Raw genomic sequence first — 22,452 nt, 5'->3', positions numbered from 1 at the left:
CCTTCCGCTGGCTGGCCTAGTGTTGTGCTGATTTCCAGGGAGACATTCTCCCGCCCACCGCAGTCTCCTCAGGTTTGAATGCACCAGTACTGGTCCCGCAGACTCGCCGGGCAGTCCCGTGAGCTCGGCCCCAAGGGTACTGACCAGGACCCAGAATGAGATGAGCTGAACGTGAAAAGGCCGAGACCTCTCAGCTTCAGGGTCCCAGGGAGAGCTGGTAAGTCCTCATGTCCTGGTGTTAACAACTGTCCTGCCCTGTTCTGAGCTAAGTTCTCCAAGGCTGGGAAGGGACTTGTATACCATACATCAGTTTCTTGTCTTGAATTCATGCACGGGGACCTTATTTAATCAGTAATAACTTTATTTCCAAATTCACTTGTACAGCAACAGTCAGTGTAAATCATTTGTTAAAACGCACAATACACCATATGAACATTCACAAACAGGAAGCTAAGCTAGGATGGTTTCATGTCCCTCCCCCCACCCTCAAAGTTACTGAAGAAATCATGGGACTTGCAAGTGCCAGAAATTGTCCCACCAGACACTGCAGATTCATGGGCTAAGTCCATCAGGAGGTGAGACTGGGTCGGTGCCCAGGATAACCCTTTTCAAAACTGAAGAGCAACCAGAAGTCTCATGAAGCCACGGATCTGTAGATGGGACACAGTGATCTCCCCCTCTGCCCTCATCCCCACCTCTTGGTTTTACTTGGGGGACAAAGATAAAAGAGGGTAAAGATCTTGGCAGCTGCTAGACACAGGCTGCGTGTCAGTTGGAAAAGTGACACGGAGGTGCCCACGGTTTAGAGGAAAGGATGCCAGGGTCTTTGGGGGGCATGATTGCGGGCTTGGGACCCAGCAAGAAACCAGAGCAGCTGTATCTGCAGATTCCCCCACGAGCCTCACCCTCAGCACCGGCCCCGGCTGGGAAGGACACGGGGAGCAGCTGGCAGCCTACTGCACTTGGGAATCCTGTCAGTGGAAAGGCAACGCCCCAAGGACCTCTAGCAAATGCGGTTGAAATCGTGAAGAAAAGGGTTACAAGGCAGTTTAACTGCTGCACTCCAAGACTTCCCCTTGCCCATGGTAACTATCTTACAGGTTCCTCCCCCCAACCCCCATAGCACAACAAGCAATCGCAAACAGGATACAGTCTCACCACTGAAGTCAATTTAAATGGAACTATTGATAGAGTGGAGAGCTTGAAGGAACCAGGCACAGAGCATACCTAGCCCCCCAAGGGACATTGGAGGTGGGGAAGCGGGGGTGGGGAGAACCCAGCCCTGGGGGATTGTCCTCATTTAAGGTCACTAGCCAGCATCCCTTTGCCTCTCCTGGCCGGCACTGACCTGACCCCAGTAGCCCACCCTGCCAGGGAGATTCCAGGGCCCTCGGAGTAAGGTGTCGGAGAACAGGGCCCAGGAACTGCGGGAAGAGGAAGCCAGAAGAGGCGCAAGGAGATGCGGCCGCAACTAGCGGCAGTAATGAGGGGCCATGTCTCTAACGGCTACCAGATCTTTAAACCACATTTCCTTTTTCTCAGAACCCCAAGGACAGCAGGGAGCCTCGCAGTTGAGAGTTCCGGCCGAAGCTCTGACTGCAAATGAAGCCTCCAGCTCTATGGAGGAGGCCCTGGGCTCCTACCCCCCCCAGGGTTGCCTTAAACTATCTAAACCGGAAGTGGCAGGACTGGACCTGAGGTTGCTGAATTTCTTTAAGCAGCAATTTTCCACAAAGGCTGCTTCCCTTTCTCTGAGACAGCAGATGGGACTTGTGCAAGGTCAGTGGGGGCTCTGGCCAAGGCTTTGGGAATGGCGTCTCCTGACTTGTCACCCTTCCTCAGTCAGGCAGCTGTGGCTGTAGGGCCCTTGGTGGGACCTTTCCCCAGCTGGCATGGGCTTCATCTTCCTCGTGATGCAGGGCTGCTGTGGGGCTTCTCCGGGCTGTGACCAGAGGGCGTTTTCCTGCCACCAGCCAGGACGCTGCCGACAAAGGGAAGCCCGGGGGGGGGGGGGGGGGGGGCGCTCAGCTTCCTCCTTCAGGCCCCTTCCAGCCCGGAGCCCCACTGGCCTCCCAGGGCGCGGAGTGAGAGCCCCGTAGGACCCCCCCGGTGGGTTAGAACCCTCTTTACAAGCATTTCAAGGTACATGCGTCCTTTTTGTTTCTTTTCACTATCATAGTCACTCTGGTGAGATCCAAGCATAAACAGACAAATCTGACAACGCGACGGTGCAGATGGGGAGGGAAAGGCGACATCTATGTATATGTCCAGCTGCTCCAACGAGACAGACAGCGCTGCTTTGAGCTCAGTCGGGGAAGAACAGTTTCCGAGTGGGCATGGCCCCCTTTGGGGGTGTGGAGGGCTGATTACAAGCACTTGGGGCTGAGCAGTGAGGGGGCTCTCTGAGGCGGCAGTCACAGGCTGGGGGAGGAAATGGGTGACCGAGGGAATGTGGTCCCTCCCCGGGGGCCTTCCTGTCCTGGTGCCATCTCTGACAATCAGGACACCCAACCTACTGCCAGCTCAACACAGGAAGGGGACGGCCTCCTGGGAGGAAAAAGCTCTCTTAGCATCCAGGGCCACTGCTGAGCCCCACCCTGGCCTTGGGGAGCCCCACATCTGGATGGGAGTTAAGGTCACGGGTTCATCGTGAGGGACGTGCCAGTTAGATGAATGTGACTTAGACCTAGAAAGTGGGGTCCTACCTTGTGCCCAGACTTTGCCTTCCCTTGATCTCACCCCTTGGTTTAGAGTAGATGCCTCCCACATCCAAACAATGTGAATTTCTGAGAGGGGGGTGGTGAGGCTGGGGACTCAGGACAGTGTGACATGATGAGTGGTACAGGCAGTGACTGGGCTCCACACAGCAGACACAGGGTGTGGCGGAGGCAAACAGGTGGCTGCAGTGGGGTAGGAGAAACGGGGGCTCAGAAACCCCCCCGAGACCTCCACACACTCTAGAGATGCCAGTGGCCCAGGCTTGGGAACAGGCGGGTGTCCCCCAAGAGGCACGAGTCCTTACGAGAGAACTGGTTAGCCCTAAAGTCCCAGATCAGTGAGGTGGCCAAAATCGTGGCTGCACTTCCAACCTTCAGAACTCAAGAGAACAGGGTTTCCATGAGCGGAGGGAGCCCCTCAGGTCAGGCCCTGCCCCGCCCCTGTGGGGGGGAGAAAGAGGCCAGCACTCAGGACAGCAAGGTCAGTCTTCTCTGAGGAAGTCCCCACAGGCTGTCACCCTCCCGGCAGCCAGCTTGCCCGTCACAGGGCGGGAGGAACCGGAGCCTTTCTCCCACAGGCTGCCCTCGAAGGTAGCACACTGACCTGCAGCAGATCCCAGGCCACCAACCACAGGAGGCCACCGGGTCCCAGTGGAGGCTGCTTGTCCTCCCTGCTGCCCTCCCATGCAGGGAGCAGGTCTCTCCCGCCATGCTTACTCTCACCCCCTCCCCCAGCTCACCCCCCTCAGCCTCACCTGTGTCTCCCCCACCCCCACCCGTCCAGCTCACACCAACACACCAACTGCAAATCCTTTGTTGGTGCCACAGCCTCTGTGACATCCCCAGGATGGGGCCAGGGGAGGGCGCCCCCAGTCCCTTGAATTCCCCAGAAGCACCTTTCAGAGCCTGTCCATTTCCCACTTCTACTCAGAGGGGGAAAAAAAAAGAATCGAACGTAATCGCCCAAGGAAATGTTGGGTGTGGCCATCGTTAACGAGTTTTAAAAAATATTTTATTATCCTAGCCCACCCATCAATTTGGAAAGATGGAATCTGCTCTTATTCCCATCACTGATTTTGAAGTCCCGAGCCAGAGCCGAGCGACAAAAGCAGGTTAAGTGATTAACCGACTACCGATCTGTGAGGAGCAGCTGGGGGAGGGCAGAGGGCGAGGGGCCGGGTCATTCTTTTTTTTTCCACACTCTCTCTCTCCTCGCCGCGATTACTGACCGCCCCGGGGGCCTGATCACAAACCCTGCTTGGCCAGGGAGGCGGACACTTCGTCGGCTAGCGTGGCGAGCTGGGGCGAGTCTACCATGTCGATGCTGCCCGTCGAGGACACGTTGCTGAGGTGCCGCGGAGACGTGTCCCCGGACACCACGGGCGACTTGTACACGATCTCCGCCCCGTGGTCCGTCTTGGCTTTGGCGTTCTCACGGAAGGTCAGCTTGTGGGTTTCGATCTGCGAGACAGGAGGGGAGGGAGGCCGAGATGAAGAGCCAGGGAGAGGGGGACGGCCCGCCACCCTGGGAGGGAGCTGATGGGGCCGTGGTAACTGCTCGCATCAGCTGCCCACAGCAAACGCCTGAGCAGGGGTCCTCCGTCGCCTGTCTCCACGCTACCCTGATCCCCTCTCCAGAGGCAGTGACCACTGCAAGTTTCCTGTGGACCCTGACAGAGACATTCCGCACACGTGTATGCGTGAGTATATAAAAACAAATGGGCGTGTTTTTTTTAAATACATATGGTAACAATATCCTCATGCTTTGTACTTTGGTTTGTAGACTTAATGCTTTCTATTATCAGCACCTAGTTCCCTGGGGCTCACTGATGGCTACAGGGCATCCACCAGAGCAGATGTACCAAAATTTACTCCCTATGGGTGGATATTTCGACTTTTCCAGTCTTTTTGTGACAAACAATGCTGTGAATTAATAACCTTGGATAACCTTGAACACACATCATCTCACACATCTAAGTGTATCCTGGAAGTGGAATTGCTAGTAGGTCATAAGGCTTGCACATTTTATTTCCATAGATATTGCCCAGTTGCTTTTCTTAGGACACAGAAGCTGCCGGAGACAGGCGCCGAGACTTCCCTTCACCGAGGCCAGGCCCTGTCCTCCCCTCAGCCTGTGGGGGCTCTGCATGGGGTCAGGTCTGTCCCCAGGTCTGTTTGCCACTCCTGCCTCCGGACCATCCCAGCAAGTGCTTCTCCAGAACCAGTCAGGCTTCCCACCCAAATGCAAGAAGGGACGTGGCTGGCTGTCTGTCCGCTCAGAATCTGAGGTGAGCAGGGTGGCCTGCTGGAGGAGGGGCAGAGAGGCACAGCAATCTGCCATAGGGACTCCGGCTGCCACCAAGTGTGCTGCGATGGAAAGATAGGCCACCTTGGGCAATGTTCTTCCTTAATCCAGGTTGCATCTCCAATTCTGTGCCCATTCTGGGGCATCTTCTGTCCCTCTGCCCCTCCTCAGTCAGTGGCAGGGACACTAAAGACTGGAGAGTGAGCTGCCTCAGAACTTCTGGGCAGGCGTGGCTGGGAAACCCCACTGGTGCAGATGAGGAAAGTGCAGCCGCTAGACCGCATCCTGTGATGGGCCCAGAGGGAGCCTGCTCAGGGCCGCGCATGCCCTGGTGCCCCGCCCCCCACGCTTACACAGACAGACCCACAGCGAGAGCCGGAGTTGAGGAACTATGGCGAATTCGAGGTCTTTGGTCCAGCAACCTCCCCATGGACACTCCCTGGATTTAAGTGTCACTGTTTCACCCTAACTGCCTGGTGACCCACTTAGAACATGGGGTGATGTTCCCATGACTAGTTCTTGGTGCACTGGGGCTGGCTTTGGGAGGGCTGCTTCCTTTTGTGGCTGCTTGTCAACCACGGGGCCTAGGACAGCAGCTCTCACCTTTGCACGAAAGAATCACCTGGGGCTTTAAAAACTCCAGGTGTCCAGATGGCACCTGAGACCCATGGGAATCTCCAGGGTGGGGCCCAGGCCTCCAGCCCTGTGGACCGAGCTCCCAGGTGACTGCAGCTAAGGCCGAACCGCAGTCTCGTCCACCTGACTCGAGGAGCCGCCACACCTGAACTCGGCCTCCTCCCAGCCCCGCCCCCTTTACCTTTTTATTGCCCCCACCAGGGACATGGGTGATGTTATCCAGCGACCCGATCTTCGACTGGACTCTGTCCTTGAAGTCCAGCTTCTCGGATTTGACTTCCACCTGGCCGCCGCCTGGAACAGCAGAGAGCGCCGCGCCTCAGTGCCGCCGCCCAGGGCTTCGGGGAAGCGCCGGCCTGGGAGCAGCGAGGGCTCGCCTTTATCTAGAAGGTGGCTTGGGCACAAGTCAGTCCTTCTAAAGGGCTTGAAAACATTTTGCTTCAGCTCTCTAATCAAGGTATGCATCAAATATTTACTCAGAAAACTTCCTCCTTAGGTAGTGCGAAGGTAAATGACAGCTCAGCTGGGAGAAACGATTCCAAATTCTAAATCGGTTGGCTTCCAAATAAGTCGCGGCCCTCTAAGACCTTGGAATTAGACTAAAGGGAAAAATGCGCCCTAAATAAAGAAGGGCCCTGACCCTCTCTGCCTTCTCAGACACTTGATGCCACCCAGGCCCAAGCTTGGGAGACGTGGTCTAAGGGAGAAACGACGGTTGACCCTATAACAGCACAGGCTTAAACTGCGTGGGTCACTTATATGCAGATATTTTTCAATAAATATTGTCTATTTCTTATAATTTCCTTTGTAACATTTTCTTTTCTCTAGTTTATTGTAATAATACAGTATTTAATACATATAACATACAAAATATGTGTTAACCAGCTGTTATCGGCAAAGTTTGTGGTCAATAGTAGGCGATCAGTAGTTAAGCTTGGGGGGAGTCGGAGTTAACACAGGGAGCGGCACCTGAACCCCCGTGTTGTTCAAGGGTCAACCATACATTACTTTGGGAAGCACAAAGCCACCCAAGAAAGCTGCTCACAGTGGGGTAGGATGGTGACACCAGTGGAGGGTCGTTTTCCCTGGAAGAGACTAAACTCCCATAAAAAGTCCAAGGGAGCCAGAAAATAATGAGACCCTCTGACGAGGCTTCTGAGGGCCTCTCTTCCCACAGGAATGGTTCCGGTACAGCTCTGCCCCGAGGGCCTGACCAAGGCAGAGTCCCTGCCCTGGCCTCCCAGGTGGGAGTTGGAATCTAGATGTGTTGTCCAACATGGTAGCCACCAGCCACATGTGGCCACTTAAAAAAATTTTTTTTTGGAAAACTTTTTAAAAATTGAATTTATTGGGGTAACATTGGTTCATAAAACCATGCAAGTTTCAAGGGTGCAACCCAATAAGACATCACCTGCACACTGCATTGTGTGCTCATCGCCCAAAGCCAAGTCTTTTTCTGTCTCCATTTGTTCCCCCCTTTGCGCACCTCCCCCCCTTCCCCTCTGCTATCACTATGCCATTGTCTGTGCCTGTGTTACATATATATTTTTTACTTAATCCCTTCATCTTTTTTCATCCAGCCCCCAATCCCCCCTCTACTCTGACAGCTGTTAGCCTGTTCTCTGGATCTATGACTGTTTCTAGTTTGTTAGTTTATTTTGTTCATTAGGTTCCACATATAAGTGAGATTATATGTACTTGTCTTTCTCTGACTGGTTTATTTCACTTAGCATAATGCTCTCCAGGTCCATCCATGCTGTTGTAGAAGGTAGGATTTCCTTCTTGTTTACAGCTTAGTATTCTGCTGTGTAAATGTACTCTTCAATTTTAATTAAATAAAATTAGTTCAGCTGCTCAAGTGCACTAGCCATGTTTCATGTGCTCAACAGCCTCACGTGGCCAGTGGCTACCACCTTGGACATCACAGGTGCAGAACATTTCCATCGAGGAGAGCTCTGTATGGCGGGCAGAGTGGGGGAGCGCCCACAGTATCATTTTCTGTTCAAAGTCACGGAAGGGACACAGCAATGGCCAAGGGGTCCCGTGTTGCAGTTTGTACAGTTGGTATCCCCCCTGTTGTCTGGGGACCAAGCTGGGACATCCATACAGCCAGCCTTCAGGGGCCAGACCAGGCCTTTCTCCAGCTCTAGCGGCCCGTGTGCAGCCTGCGGGTTAGGGTGTAGGACCAGCATCTGCCCTTCCAGCTCGGGAATGAGACCGGACAGCCACACCTCCCAGGCCCAGCTCATTCCACCCTCAATACTCTCCTTGGCCCATGCCATGGATGCTTCCCAGGCCCCTCAGGAGCAGGCACCACCAGCCCTGCCCCGCCCCCAGGCCTCCCTGCCCCGTGCAGCCAGCTGCAAAGGCTACCTGGCTTATGATGGATGTTGCCTAGTGAGCCACACTTGGAGGTCACCTTGCTCAGGTCCACTGGCTTGTAGACTATTTGCACCTGGAGGTGAGAGGGAGTGGACAAAGAATAAAATGGGATTATTTTCTCCTGGGTGCAGCGCAATGAGAAGCAGCCGTGTGAGTCCAGGCCCAGCTAGGCAGGGCTTCCTGTCTGCCCCGAGGCGCACACCCAGCCACGGTGGAAACACCAGTGGTCGGGGTTCTGCCAGCCCTGCCCCCAGGGAGCTGGGTCTTCACAAAATAACTGGGACTGAAGACGCTCCAGTCCCACAGGACAGGGATCCTTGGGGAAAACAGGGTCCCTGGTCATTGTGCAGGGCCCATGCCATTTGCTAAGCAAACACGCATAGAATAGTCGCTCCTTCCTGACATGACACAGACAGGTCACATTTGGTGAGGACACAGAGAAAGAAGGGTCAGTACAATCCGATTGTGCAGCATTAGAAAAATCTCGTCAGAAAAGCAAAAGCCGTATCTGCTGGGCCTCAAAGAGGAGAGGGCCGTGTGGGGTTGAGAGGTGGGCTTTCTCCCAGGAGAAGCTTCCAGAAACACCAGCACACACACAACAAGAGCAATGATGGTCAGCGAGCAGTACCCAGAGCAGTGTGGTGACTTGGACATAAGAGCCAGTTGGCGCCTGCATGTCCTGGAAAGCGACACAGGGGCAGGCGGCCCAGCAGACACCCAAGGGTTAGCGTCTCAGGGAGCAGACTCGGACACACACCGGGGGGCCCAGGGCTGCAGGGCTCAGACTTGGCCCGAGGGGGCTGATGCCCCTGTACTGCCTGCTGACCTCAGCCCAAGAACCAGCTTCCCGGAGGGGGCACCCCGAGGGGCTCCCCGTCGGCAGATGGGCCTCCTGAAGTCTCTCCAAAGCCACGGCTGGGCTGTGAAGGGGCCCCCAGATGGTCACTGAAGGACCCTTCCCAGCAGTGTCTTTGTGAGAGGTCACTAGACGGTGCAGGAGGCCAGTCACCCAGTGGACTCCCTCTCCCTGCTCTGGAGTTAGGTACTCGGACAGCGATGGCCCCAAGAATGGGTTAAACAAGGACACCAGGAAAAGGGAGGGGCTTCTCCTTAGGTCAAAATCACCCGGAACAATCCCAGTGAATTCAGTTACTCAGAATCATCCTGGGGTGTTAGCTGATGGGGTTGATTGAGGCCGACAGGTGGACGTGGGCTGTGTGTGCCTGTGCAGGGCCTGAGGTGGGCGCACGCAGGCGTGGCAGCCCGCACCGTGAGGGTGGTGGTGATGGTGGTAATAAGTGATTCTGAGAACAGACCGGGAGGGAGCTGTGCTCTGGGGTGGGCACTGAGGAGGTGGGCAAGGAGCTGTGAGGACTCCTCTGGGCAGGAGGGAGATGGAAGTGTTGGTGTGACCCGGCTTCCGCTCCTCCCTGCAGCCTGGAGGGGTTAGCTTGTGAGAGGAGGAGAGGGGGCTGAGCCTGGAAAGGCTGAGGGGGGAAAGGAAAGGGTGAGGATGGTACCTAGGGCGGGAGGCGTGGGGTCAGGCGGGCCACAGGCCAGGGTTGGGAGGAGGCCAGAGCCAGCCTTGGGGCCAGCCCGGGATAGCCTGCGGTTCTCTTCTAGGTCACAGGCTAACCCCCAGGCTGGCAGAGGGTGCAGGACAGACTAGAGGTACCCCCGAGGAGGTTCCCTGGTGTCCTGTGACTGCCATCAGCAGCGGGAATGTATTCCCCTCCCAGGTCCTCCCGAAGGAGCCGTCTGCTGTCTGCGGCCCACTGGACCCAGCCTCCCAGCACAGCCTCCCCCAGCTGACCAGACAAGGGTTGAACCGGAAAGCACATGCCCTTGTCCTCTGGCAGGAGCCCAGCCTGCAGTGAAGCCAGAGAGCTGGGAGTCAAAGCTAAAACAGCAATGCGATCACGGGTGGGGCGGGAGAACGGGGACAGAGGGACACAGCAGACACTGGTGAGGAAGCGTCTGTGAAGCGCCATGCAGCAGCTGCGTGGTGAGGGCCCGCTCCCGGGATCGCGGAGGGCTCGGGGCAGGAGGCAGCAGCACATTGCAAGAATAAACCCTTGGGCTGGATGCAGAAGACGGCGGCCCAGGCTGGGCATTTTCTGGAGAGGGAGCCCCTCGAGGGCCATCACCATCCTTGGCTGCCAGCCAGGAGCGAGATGCCTGCTCTCAGAAACCCTCCCCTCTGCAGGGGTGGACCTCAAGGGGTCTTGAACCTCCTGCTCCCCAATGTCTTCTGCTGGGGCAGTGAGGGGGCTTGGGAGAAAGGGGAGCCTCAGGATCACGAGTTGGCATATTCTATTGAATAAAGGACAGCAGGGAGGGTGGCAGCAGAGCCGATCGAATGGGGAAGTGAGGATGCCAGCCCCACACCTCAGGGAAACATGCGCTGGGGATTCAGGAAGTCCCCAAGGACATTTGGAGGAAGCCGAATTTAAAAGGGCCCAAAGCAGCGATTCCCTGTCAACCCCTGGCTGCAGGCGGGTCCCTGTGGTGCACTTCTGTTGGGCTCTTTTGCATCTGAGTCTCCGCCAGGGGGTGGAGCTGGTTTTAAACATGAGCCAGAGGCTTAGGAATTGACTCACCCCCTGCAAATGCAGGAGGAAACAACCGTGAGCAGAGACTGGACTTGTCTTGCTTTGACGTAGAACAGTACGACCTTTGTGTCCACTTGTCAGAACAAACTGGCCAGCTGTCCCCAGTGGAGCCACTCAAAGTGAACCTGTCCAGGTGAAGGGGGAGGAGGTGACAGAGCCAGTCTCAGGTGCTGCCACCTTCAGCCCAACCTCAGATGGGCTGTGGGGCTCCCTGGGCCGTGAGTGGGGTCATGACGGGCCTCAATGCTGTGAGGACGCCGCCTCCAGGTGTGGGCCAGAGAGAGGACTGGTCATCTTCCCCTTGCTGCCCCGTGCAGGCCGGGACCCATAGGTGCTGGGCACCCCTCCGAGGACAGTGGGCACGGAGCCTGAGGGTGGTTTATTCTGTGCAATGTCTCGCAGGGGTACACACTCATGCCACTTCTCAAAAACCAGAACCACAGTCAGGCGCAGGGAGTGTGTGAGGTACTCACACTGCCGCCTCCTGGCACGTGTTTGATATTATCCTTGGAGCCACACTTGGACTGGACGTTGCTAAGATCCAGCTTCTTATTAATTATCTGCACCTTTGACAGCCAGAGAAAAGGACAGTGACACACCACACTCAGGCCACCTGCTCTGCGCTGAGGACTCCCAGCGGCAGGGCGGGGACAGGAGGCCCAGGCAGCGCCCCAGAAAGGCATTCCAGACCTGTAGCTGATCTGCCGTGGACCCCACCTTATAGCTCGGGGTGCACAGGACAGACCCATCAGGAGGCAACTCTTCACCTGACAAGAGGGTGTGTCATGGAGGCCCCTTGGCGAGCGCCCCTGAGGCCCATAAACCAGAGCTGAGTGCTCACGAGGTCCGGGTGGAATAAAATGTGCTCATTTATTTTTAATCCTCACCTGAGGACATGCTTAGAGGGAGGAAGGGAGAAGGGAGACAAACACTGATGTGACAGAAACATCGATTGGTTGCCTTCTGTGCGTGCCCTGACCGGGGATCGAACCCGAAACCTTTCAGTGCACAGATGATGCCCAACCAGCGGAGCCACTGTGGCTGGGCTCCCTTATGCTATTAAACGAACAACGTGTGTGTGTCGTCCCCCCCCCCCCCCCCCCCCCCCCCCCCCGGGCCCTTGTTCACACACCCATGAGCCATCAGAACATTCCCCAAGACCCTTCCGGGGCTGTTCTCAAGCTCTCAGGCTGTGGGATCGCCTGCAGGTTGAGAACCCCAGGCCCCACCCTGACCTGGAATTAGAGCCTTGGGTTCAAGGCTCACTGAGGTCACCAGGGGGACGCAGGTGGCTTTGTGAAGACATTTTAAATAAGATCAACAGCCTCACCAGGAACGTCCTTCTGTAAGGAGTTTTTCCCTAGTGTGGGTTTTTTCGTAGCATTCGGTCCCAGAAGTAGAATTTCTAGGTCAAAGTTATCAATATTCTAAAAACACTCAATGCACCTCTCTAAGTGGTTTTCTAAAAAGATCTGATCAATTTACCCTGAGAGTGCTGTTCAGAAAGTCAGCTCCACCGTACCGCTGCCGACACTGGGCATTTAAAGTTTTGTTTTGCTTATTTCTTTGACTAACGTAAACAGCACTGCACTGCTAGCTTATTCTGCATTTCTCTGATTATTACTAAAATTGCGCCTTTGCCCCCTTTTTGCTAGTAGGTGTATTTCTAACATACAAAGGATTCTGTTTTCATATACTCAAATTCATTCTTTGTCATTTCTCCTTCGGTTTTTAAATGTAAAAACCACCCCTCTTTAGAGGCTGATGAGTATCTAATTCCACGTCGCCTTTCTCACCCACCATCCCCTCAGTTTGCTGATGAGGAGGCCACTGGAGGCCCAGAGAGGTTCAACGACTTCTCAGGTCGGTGGCAGAGCCCACACAGGAATCTGAATCTGGGCGTCTCTGTGGCCACAGGCTACGGATGTGACAACAGTGTTTTGCCTGAGCTGTCTGTCCTCAAGGCTGTTGTGTCATGAGTCAAATAAGACAACACTGTCTCCCCTGGAGAATGCTGATGTGCCTCCCGCCAGCAGGGAGGCACCATGCCGGCGCCTGAGCCAGGCTTGAGCTAAGAGCAGGGTGAGGAATGGGCTTCCTCACACTGCTTCTTAGGGAGTTGCTGTCACCCTCTGCATCATGTCTTTGAATCAATTTGTGGCACCCTCGGATTTTAAGGAGTCCCATATGAACTTCATCTTTGGGGATTTTTTAAAACTAATTGAAAACTAATTTTTTTATTGTTGACATTGGGGATTTTTTATTTACAACTATCAACTGGATAAGTCCCAGAGGCAGACTTGCCCACTTTCACAAAGAGCAGTTTAGAATTAGAAAACACAATAAAACAAGAAAATTTTAAGGATAATGGTAAAGAACGGGAGGTCATTAGCACTGACAATTACAAGTCAGATTATTACAGCCTGGCCAGGTAACTCAGTTGGTTCGCGCGTCGTCCCAATACTCCAAAGTTGTGGGTCTGATTCCTGGTCAGAGCATATACAAGAAGCAACCAATGAATGCATAAACAACAAATCAATGTTTCTCTCTCTTGACAAATTAATCAATCGATCAATAAAAATATTTAAAAACACACTCACAAAGAGACTATTACATCTAACTCTGAGCTTCCTGGAAGCCCAGGCAAAAAGGAAAACAGGATGGGTTACGTAAATCCCCTTATCTGACAAAGAAAGCTTACCAGTTTTTCAAGGAAAATAACCTGTTTTCTGTATGAATCCATACAAGAAATTCATCTAACGAATCAAGAGCCATTAAGTAATAAAATTTGCAACATACATAGAAACAGCTGTTTCTTTTCCCACCACCCCAATATGGCTTTTTCTTGTTCCAATCCCACAAAAAAGACAAGCTTTTGTGGGATTTGGCAAGAGACAGGAGGATATTTACAAAGCAGACACGAATTACTATTAGTCACCAAATTAAGCCAACACCCTTTATAGAATGTTAGATTTACAGAAAGGAGAAAGAAGGCTAATGGTTGACATTATGAAATTGGAATCCTGAAACAATACGTGTGATACTGAGCCTCAGGTCTGGACAGACAGTGAAAACTCTCATCATAGGGAAGAACAATGTTTTGGAAGCTCCAAATTTTGAACTGGAGACTCCTAGGCAGGGGAGAAATTCCTGTGGTCAGGGTTTGGCCCTGGAGGAGAGGATGGGGTGAGGTGGGGCGAGTCTGCTTTGGTTTAATCTACTTCCTGGAGGGCCACAGCAGTCCCAAACCCTCATTAGGCCTTGAACTTGTTCCATTTGGGCTCCTCTCTCTCAAGGTGCTCCAGGCTGGCCCAGTGTCAATGGGCTGTCCCTGGCGAGGTCTGTCCCCAGCACTACCTGGTGCTTGCTGGGCCCGAGCTCACCTCACTAGGGTCAAGAGACCTGGTGCTGAGGACTGGGAGTGGGATCCAAGGTGACCAGCCTGAGAACTGACTCAGGAAAGCTTGTCTAGGTCCTGTTAAGTAAACCAGTCACAGCAGAGATCAAATAATAGGCGAGTCACCTGTAGAATTGTTTACATTGTTCCTTTAAACAGCAACTGCCCCAAGCTTCTTTAAAATGATTTGACTTACACTTTTTTTTTCAGAAACATAGGTGCTGTGTACAGGGATAGATGCCTGGAGGGTCTCACAGGGCTGCCCCAGAGGAGGGTAGCAGCCTGGCTCTGCCCTCCACTCACCATAGGGCCCAGCACCTTAGTCCAGATTCACTTGAGCCCAGGACAGGCAAACTGTCCCAGGTAAAAATTCACTCTATTTACTCCACATAAATGTTCTTCACCTGTGCTTTTAGAAATGAGAACTGGGACTTTGTCAATAAATATAATGAATCTAAAAATACTTCAGTTCTCCCGGAGACAGATGCTTACAGCATTCCATCGCCATCTTGTGGCCACTGGGAATATTGCAGCCCAAGTCTTTCAAAATCTGACAGCTCCGGTAGGTTTCTGTCCTTTCTGGGCTCCGAGGTCCTGTCCAGCCTGGGGTCTTTGCATTCCAGCTACTGGTTGGGGCATCCTCAGAGAAAGTGACGTTAGCTCTGTCTGGTCAGAGCCAACCAGACCACCCCCACGTTCGGGCCCCTGTGCCCTTTTCTGGCTATGACCCTTCTCACCCTTGGTAGCCACAGGGATGCCCAGTTCTTCTTACCAGGCAGCCTAGGCCCCATTGAGCACCTTCTCTCTGACCCTGGATGGCACCAGGCCCCTGTGCTTCCTTCTGTGCTCTCCAGGGACTGCTGGGGTTGGTGTTGCCCCCATCTGCCCTCATTCCATTCTGATGGCCTCCCAAGCTCACCCCCCCACGGCCACTGACAGTTGAGCCTGGGGCTCTCTGCCCTGGGTGCCCTCCAGCACCCTTGCTCTTCTCCATCCTGCCTAGAGGACAGTGTCCTGTCCTGTTGGGTCAGGGCAAACACCCTGCTGGTTCACAGCAGGACCTCCTTCATCAGCTGTTAACTCTCCTTAGCGCTTGTGTGAACGAACAAAACTCCAGCCTAAACCCCCACTCCCCTGGCTATCCCAGTTCTTTTGCTTTTCCTCTGAAAATCTCCAGCATGCAGTTTCCACTGTTCTCCTCCAGCCCATGGGCCCAGCATTCTACATGGGGGACTATACTTGCAAAGGCCAATAGTGGTCCCAAACAAGGGTCTGTCCTAGCTTCTCTGAATTGTTGGTAACACATGAGATTGTGGGTGACACTCCACAACACAGGTGACCCTCAATGTGGGAGACCCTCGATGGTGTGGGCTGCTCCCGGCTGCATTCCCTTCGCTGGCCAACCTCTCCTCCCCCTTTATCTCTCTCTCTCCCCTGGCCTGGGCCCCCCCGGGGGCAGGAATTCTCAGCACTGGGTCTGGTACTCAGGGGTGCCCCCAGAAATGTTGGATGAATGAATCCAGGAAGGTAGGAACCAGCTTCTGTTGCTATTTGTATGTTCTGTATCACCAGGATGTACGGACGTCAATTTCACATCACTCACACCTGCAGTGAGTTTTTTTTAAAATCTACTTTAAATTAAAACATTTTAAAATTGATTTTAGAGAGGAAAGGAGCAAGAGAGAAACATCGATTTGTTGTTCTACCCACTTATGCACTTGTTGGTTGATTCTTGTATGTGCCCTGACCGGAGATTGAACCCGCAACCTTGGCATAGCAAGACGATGCTCTAACCAACTGAATACCCAACCAGGGCCTTTTAAAATATTTCAAATTCTGGTTCTCCAAGTCTGAACTTCCCCCTGCTCCCCTCACAAAGAATAAGCCTGGGACAGACTCTTGGCGGGGGAGGTGCAGGACCGAGGGGGTGGCCTGCGCTGGGCCTGAGCTGACTGAAGAACCAGGTACATGGAATCTGGGACAGGTTTGGGACCAAAAGAGGAAAACCAATAAGTGTATGAGGAGCACTAAGAGTTGGAGTTGAGGCCAGAGGCCAGGAGGTAAGAATCGGAGGACATTGGGAACACCTGGGGAGATCCCCTTGTGGTTCTAACGAGCCCAGGAGACTCTGGCATCAGGGTTTTAAAAAGAATCGCGCACCGCCCCCCCCCCCCCCCCCCCCCCCGCCCAGGTGATTCTCCTTTGCAGCCATGAGCAGGTTCCCTGATTTGCAATCACCCGCAGCCGCCGGCCCCATTCCCCTTGGCTTCCATCTTCAACGGACCGAACTAGTTCTGTGGAGTGGCCAAGTGATTCTTTGGCATTTTCCTTTTAAAATTAAGAATGTCATTTTGGACTCTTCAAGCCATACACGTTCACCGCAGCAAATGATGAAAACAGAGGAAAGTACGAAGCAGGGAACAGATGTTTTACATTGTTTCTCAACCAAGGACTTAACTTGACCTGCTGTGGTTTTCAGTCCACAGGCTGCCAAGTGGGACCGGCTCCTGTGCTTCCTCCCTCAGTGTGGTCCCCATTCAGGGAGCGGGGTGACTCCTCAGACAGCGCTGCTCAGGATAAACACTGATCGACACTTACTGTGGCCACAGGGTTAGGCCACAGCGACCCAAAGATCTCAGACGAGGGTACACGAGACACTTCGACAGGTCGCTTTAAAAACCTCTCCACGGATCCCAAGTGCCTCCTTTTTCCCTTTTCAGTTTCCCTGGAGACTGACATGTTGACTACTGTTGCTCTGGCTGAGGTGGTCCTTGGTTCAGACAATTTTCTAGGCTTTCCATGGAAGTTAAGGGGCAGCTGTTGCTCTTCCCTCTGCCACTTTCCCACACCTCCTGCCCTAGTAAGTCCCAAGGAGAGTCACCCTCTCTCCTTCAGTAGATGAGGCCTTTTGTCTGCTCCCAGCCTGGTGAGGTGGTGATCTGGGGGTGCTTTCCCCCGCTCCACTCTGAGCCTTGCTTCACTGGACTCCTTTCCCTGTGCAGCCGGGACAGGGCAGCCCTGGGGATGTCCCCTCCACTCATCCCTGTCACTCAGCAGAGCTGCAAGAACTGGGCCAAAGGTGCCCAGACCTTCCAAGCCAACCTCAGATGACCCCGGCTGACAGGAGGACACTGAGTGTTGCTGGTGTGTGACAGAGCCCTGTAGGCTGGGAGACTCTCATGGCTACGGTTTCCCTCTGATGAGTCCTCGTGGGTGCGCTCGTCCAGCTGCATAATCTCCATGGTGTAGAACTGGCCGTATGGGGTCTTGTTTCTCACTTTTCAAAAGGGGGGCAAACAGTGGCACTGTGCTATGAAAACAGGCCCTGAGGGAAGGGTGCCACCGCCATGGGAAACATCCCAACACCTTGCAAACCAGCTCCTTGGAGCTCCCTCTGCCCCAAAGCTTCACAGAAGGGTCAACCTCAACCAAGGCTCCACAGGCTGCCTCAGAGCCCCTTCTGGAAGGAGACAGGCATTTTTACCAAAAGGAGCGCAGGCCGGGAGACACTGCGGGAAGTAAACATGGGCCCTGGGGTCAAAAGACAGCTCCACCCCAGAGGCACCTGGACACCATCCAGGACCAAGAATGGAAAAGGCCAGAGGGAGGCCCTGAGGCTCCACAAGGAGCAAAGTGTAAGACACCCACTCAGACCCTCTGGGATGCCCTCCTTCCAGGGACAGCCAGGCCCCAGCCACGAGGAATAAAGTCAACAGTGCGGAGGGTGCCGCTGTGGGGGGAGTCAGCTGTTCCAACTGAAAGGGAAACATTGGTTCCAGGTTCTGTAGAGATCCCCCAGCCCACCAGGAGGCTCACTGTCCCCCAAAGGGCCCACACATCTGTGGTTTCAAGAGCAGAGTTGTGGTCCTCTGTACCCTACACACGATGCCTCCTCTTTTCCCTTCCCCATTCCCCTCCCTGGTGCTGGGTGGGGAGGGCTGATTTGTGTACCCCAAATTTACATGCTGAAGTCCTAACTCCCAGTACCTCAGAATGCAACTGTTGGAGATATGGTCTTGAAAGAGGTCATTTGTTTAAACAAGCTCTTTAGGGTGCACACAATCTGTGGTATTTCATATGTCAGCCCCAGGAAACATACAGTGGGGACAGGGACAAGAGGAGCAAGGGGTCCAGGCCTGAATTTCCCCACAACTGAAGTGAGAGAGAAACCTAACCTAAACAGATGTCCAACAAATGCCAGATCACCCACCTACATATCTGTTGTGCCATGTTCTGAACACGAGGCAGGTCAGGGGGCCTCTGTGGAGCCCCCCTTCAAGAACCCCTGGATCCCAGAGAACAACCCTGTTGTACCATCTGGTCACAGGGGCTGACATGGGGAGAAGAACAGGGACTTTCTCTCCCCAGGCAGGGCACTCACTGCTTCGTGGTGACCCCAACAAAGGACCACAGCCCTAATATCTTTCCTTGAAGAGGTCCGGAAGGGGCCTGGGGTGCCATAGGAGGGGTGGGAGGTGGTCCCTTGCCCACCTCTGCCCCAGGTGTGGGGGACCACACGCCTTCTCCTGGCGCCTGGGGCCACACAAGCACAGCAGCCTCTGCACACCCTTACCTTCCCGCCTCCTGGCTGGTGTTTCAGGTTTTCAGTGGAGCCGATCTTGGACCTGACGTTCTTCAGGTCTGGCATGGGCACGGGGGCCGTCTGCAGGCGGCTCTTGGCTGAAGACGGCGACTTGGGTGGAGTGCGGACCACTGCCACCTTCTTAGGCTCCCGGGTGGGCGGGGTTGGCAGGGATGGGGTTCGGGAGCGGCTGCCAGGAGTGCCGGGGGAGCCGGGGCTGCTGTAGCCACTGCGGTCCCCAGATTTCCCAGATTCACCTGGAAAGGAGGTGGGAGTGAGGCCAGTGCTTGGAATGGGTGCCAGTTAGCAAAAGCCCCGGGGGCTGCCTGTCCCAAGGGTCCATTTCCGGGCTCAGGGCTGGATGGGACAGGTGGGGAGCTCAGGAGGCTGCCCTTTAGCTCATTTGAGATAATTGTCTTTTCCTGGCCTTGTTGCTTAGGGAAAGAGACACCCCACTTCCCAGGGAAGCAAGAGTGCTCACCAAGTACCACCAGTACCCCTTCCCAGAGATGTTCTGCCCCATGGGCCTGGGGTCAAGACATGGGATCCAACTAGCTATGTGGTCTCCAAGTCACATCCCCATCTGAGCTCAGGGCTGCAACTCAAAAATGAAGATTATTATGAAGTAGGCAGTGCAGAAGGCCAGGTGGTGATGTGTGTCAGGCAGGGATATGTGTACTCGTGTTTCAGAAAACTCCACTGGGATTCCAGGTGGCCTTTGCCCTGAACAAGGGTGATGCAAGGAAAAGGACCTGGGGCCACCTTGTCTGGACCCATTAGAGCCTTTACCCACAGGGTGAATTTTAAGCTGTTCACCAAGTTCAGGGTGCCTTTCCCACCAGACCCCTGCCCAGCCTCCCCATGCCTTTGTGGTACCTGGGCTTGCGTCACTATGCCTGCTTCATGTTCACCTGTTCCTAGCTCTCCAAACAAGCCATGCTCATGCCCCCAGCCCCACCCTTCCCTTCCCCCATGATGCCTGGCAAATACCAGAGCACCTGTCCCCACCCTCCAGGAAGGCTGCTGGGACCAGTCCTCCCCCAGCGGACTGTCTTGTGCTCCCTGACCTGCACTCCCGGGCCCCACTGCCCTCAATAGTTTACTATTTCACCTGCCACGTGGTTCAGTGTTTCTCCAAGTGTGGCCCAGGGACCCCTGTGTCAGTCTTTAGAGCTGTGAAGGGGAAGTGGGACCTGAAGATGCAGATTCCTAGGCCCCACCCAGACCTGACATGATAGAACCTCTAGGGATGGGGCCTGAAGACTGGTTCCTCCCAAGCTGCCCTGTGATTCCTAAGCAGACAGGAGTCTGAGAGCCACTGGGCTGGGTGCTATGCCCAGGGGACTGAGGCTTAAGGTCCCTCAGCGACTTGTGAGGGGCAGAATGAGCAGGGTCATTCCTAGAGTCTGAATGTCCATGTCTGCTGTGATCCCTAAAGTCCTCAAGCTCTGTGGCAACAGGACAAATGAAGCCCTTTCCCCTTTTCCGCCTAAGGAGACACCAGCCAGGTCTCTGTCTCCAGGCTCAGCCCTGCCCTGCCCCACCCTCCTGCCTCCAAGCAGAAGGCTGGGACTTGGTGGCTTAAAATCCTTTCTGTGCCACCTAATTACAGAGTGACCCCTGAGCGTGTGTCCTCATCTGAAAAGTGGGGAGTGCAGCCACAGCCCCCAGGGCTGTGTTTTGAAGACTGGATGTAGTAACAGGTAAAAGCGTCCTGAGCAGTGAGAGGCTAGGGAATTTATCACCCGAACCTTGGTTAGGGGCAGTCCACACCTCCAGCAACCAGACAGCTGAGGCACATGCTCCCTCACAGCCCTCAGCGGAAGGAAAGGAGAGCACATGGGATTAGAAAGCGCCATCAGACAGACACCTCTAAACAAACCACATCCAAGAGGAGGAACAGGAATTCTGACTGTTCCAATTCTATTTCAGGTTGTGGAAGCAGGTCCTCCAGCTCTGAAAACCTAAGCCAAGAAGCAGCCACACGCAAAGGGGGTGACCCCCGGCTGAGCAGGCTCAGAATTACCTCTGTCAGATTTTGGCCCTGCAGGGGGTGGTTTTCTCTGCACTTGCTTGGGAGCTTGAAAAGAAAAATCCACAGAAAGCCTCATTATAATCAAGCTTAAATGGGCCTTAATGAGCTCTTCTCCAGGCCATGGGTGCCCAGCCAGACCACGGGGCAGAGGAGAGCGGGGCAAGGAAGGCAGCCAGTCTGTCAGGAAACAAGGCCAAGGGGGCCCACGGGTGTTCTGTCCACCTGCAGGTGGCCACCTGAGAGCAGGTAAGATCCATGGAGAAATGCATGTTCTTTCTTGAGTTGTGGCTCTAGTGTGTGAGCCAATTGGCATTGTGTTAAGTGACAAAGAGCAGGATCAAAATCATATATAAAATCCGATCACAATTCCTCAATTATCCCATAGCACATGTATTATGTACATGAGGAAAACATTACATGGAAAACCAAACCAACAGGTCTTAATGCACGGCGGTCCTTATAGGCACCACCCTATGTCAAACTCGAGCTAAATGCTGCGGCAAAAGCACGCAGCAGATGGAGGGCCCTGAGCTGCCACCTCAGGCCAGTGGCAGCAGAGATGCCATTGACCAGCCCAGGCTCATGTGCAGCCGGACAAGATCCACAGGCCCCAGTGCACCACCCTGGAGCCAGCGCAGGCCAGATGCCCCCTGTGAGCTGTGAAGAATCTAAACCCAGTTGCCTGGGACACGTCTCCTGGGCTGTAGGAAAGGGGAGCTAAGCCTGGCTGTCCCCAACCCCCGAAGAGGGCTACTATTCTTAATAACACTGTGGTAGGCAGCTAGACAGACATGAGCAGAACAAAGACGATGGGCCAGGTACAGAAGGTCACCAAGGCAGAAAACCCTGGGTGCCTAGCAAGGGACAATTGTAAGGTGGGACCTTGCCTTCAGGGTGGCCTTTCCTCCCCTAGCATATTACTTGTCAAGTGGCTTGGACTCCCTAACCTTCTCTCCCTAAAGATAACATTAGGCCTCATTTGTATTTCAGCTTCAGGCCCAGAAAAGTAGTAAAACCAGCCACAGCTGACCTCAGGACCAGCTGTATTGAATAATGACCCCCTGCCCTGACGGAGACCAGTCAGTCAGTGGAGACCTAGGCCCTGAAAGGACACACCTGGAAAACTCTTGAGTATTCTAGTGAGATCTTCCCCTGGCACCGCCCCTAAAATCTCCACCCTTAAAACCCAGGGTCCAGGACACGCTCTCCCTCTAGGGAGCACGCCTGCACCTTTCCCTCTCCTTTCAGGCGTGTCACCGTTACCTTCCTCACTCCCAAGCTCCTAGGACCCTTTCCTTTGCCTCTATAATGTGTTTCCTAAGCTCATTTCTTCTATGAATTACTTCTACCTCTGTGATTTTATAAGTTAAGCGTTCTCTTATAGTTTGGGTTTTAGCTCTGAATTCTTTCCTAGCCAGAGCTCAGGTACCGAGTTTGCTGACCCTGCCAGTCAGACACCTGGTGCTGTTTGCTCCTCCGCCAACAGCACCACTGGAAGCTAAATCACTGCACTGAAACCTTTCCTGCTACTCAGAATCAACTGGGTTTTACTCACAGGAGTGTAGGGATAGACAGCCTGCAACTGCTCAGCTACGACCCTCAGCTTCTGTTAGAGGGTCCCCAACATCCCAGCAAGTGAAGCTGGGCAGAGGCTGAGCCCTGTGTGAGGTCAGGCATAGTGACTGATGTAGCCAGGCTGCCGGCTCAGTTGGGGACTGAAAAATATCTCTCAGGGGCCCTGGACTGGGTCACAGAAGCTCAGAAAAGCCCCCTTCCTGCCACTCTA

General features: G+C 54.2%; 1 protein-coding gene across 13 annotated transcripts in view; it reads right to left on the bottom strand.

Moving 5' to 3' along the window:
- Nucleotides 1-3,933: 3,933 nt before the first annotated feature.
- The window catches only part of MAPT (microtubule associated protein tau), a 39,182-nt gene continuing 20,663 nt past the window's right edge, over nucleotides 3,934-22,452 (bottom strand). For 7 of the 13 annotated variants that reach the window (XM_087825656.1, XM_087825661.1, XM_016204952.2 and 4 more), the window contains 5 exons: nucleotides 18,623-18,888; nucleotides 11,126-11,218; nucleotides 8,032-8,113; nucleotides 5,840-5,952; nucleotides 3,934-4,178 (listed from right to left, as the gene is read on the bottom strand). In XM_087825656.1, coding sequence (XP_087681782.1) covers nucleotides 3,963-4,178; nucleotides 5,840-5,952; nucleotides 8,032-8,113; nucleotides 11,126-11,218; nucleotides 18,623-18,888 — 770 coding nt within the window. In that variant the 3' untranslated portion in view covers nucleotides 3,934-3,962. Of the gene's footprint in view, nucleotides 4,179-5,839; nucleotides 5,953-8,031; nucleotides 8,114-11,125; nucleotides 11,219-18,622; nucleotides 18,889-20,657; nucleotides 20,712-22,452 lie in introns of all 13 variants that reach the window. The other 6 variants (XM_016204961.2, XM_087825660.1, XM_016204988.2 and 3 more) reach the window with 2 other exon arrangements.

This window comes from Miniopterus natalensis, chromosome 17, assembly GCF_054644295.1.
Source record: "Miniopterus natalensis isolate mMinNat1 chromosome 17, mMinNat1.hap1, whole genome shotgun sequence".
Lineage (NCBI taxonomy): Eukaryota > Metazoa > Chordata > Mammalia > Chiroptera > Miniopteridae > Miniopterus > Miniopterus natalensis.
The sequence above is the reverse complement of the archived record's forward strand: the minus strand, read 5'-3'. Positions and strand labels throughout refer to the sequence as shown.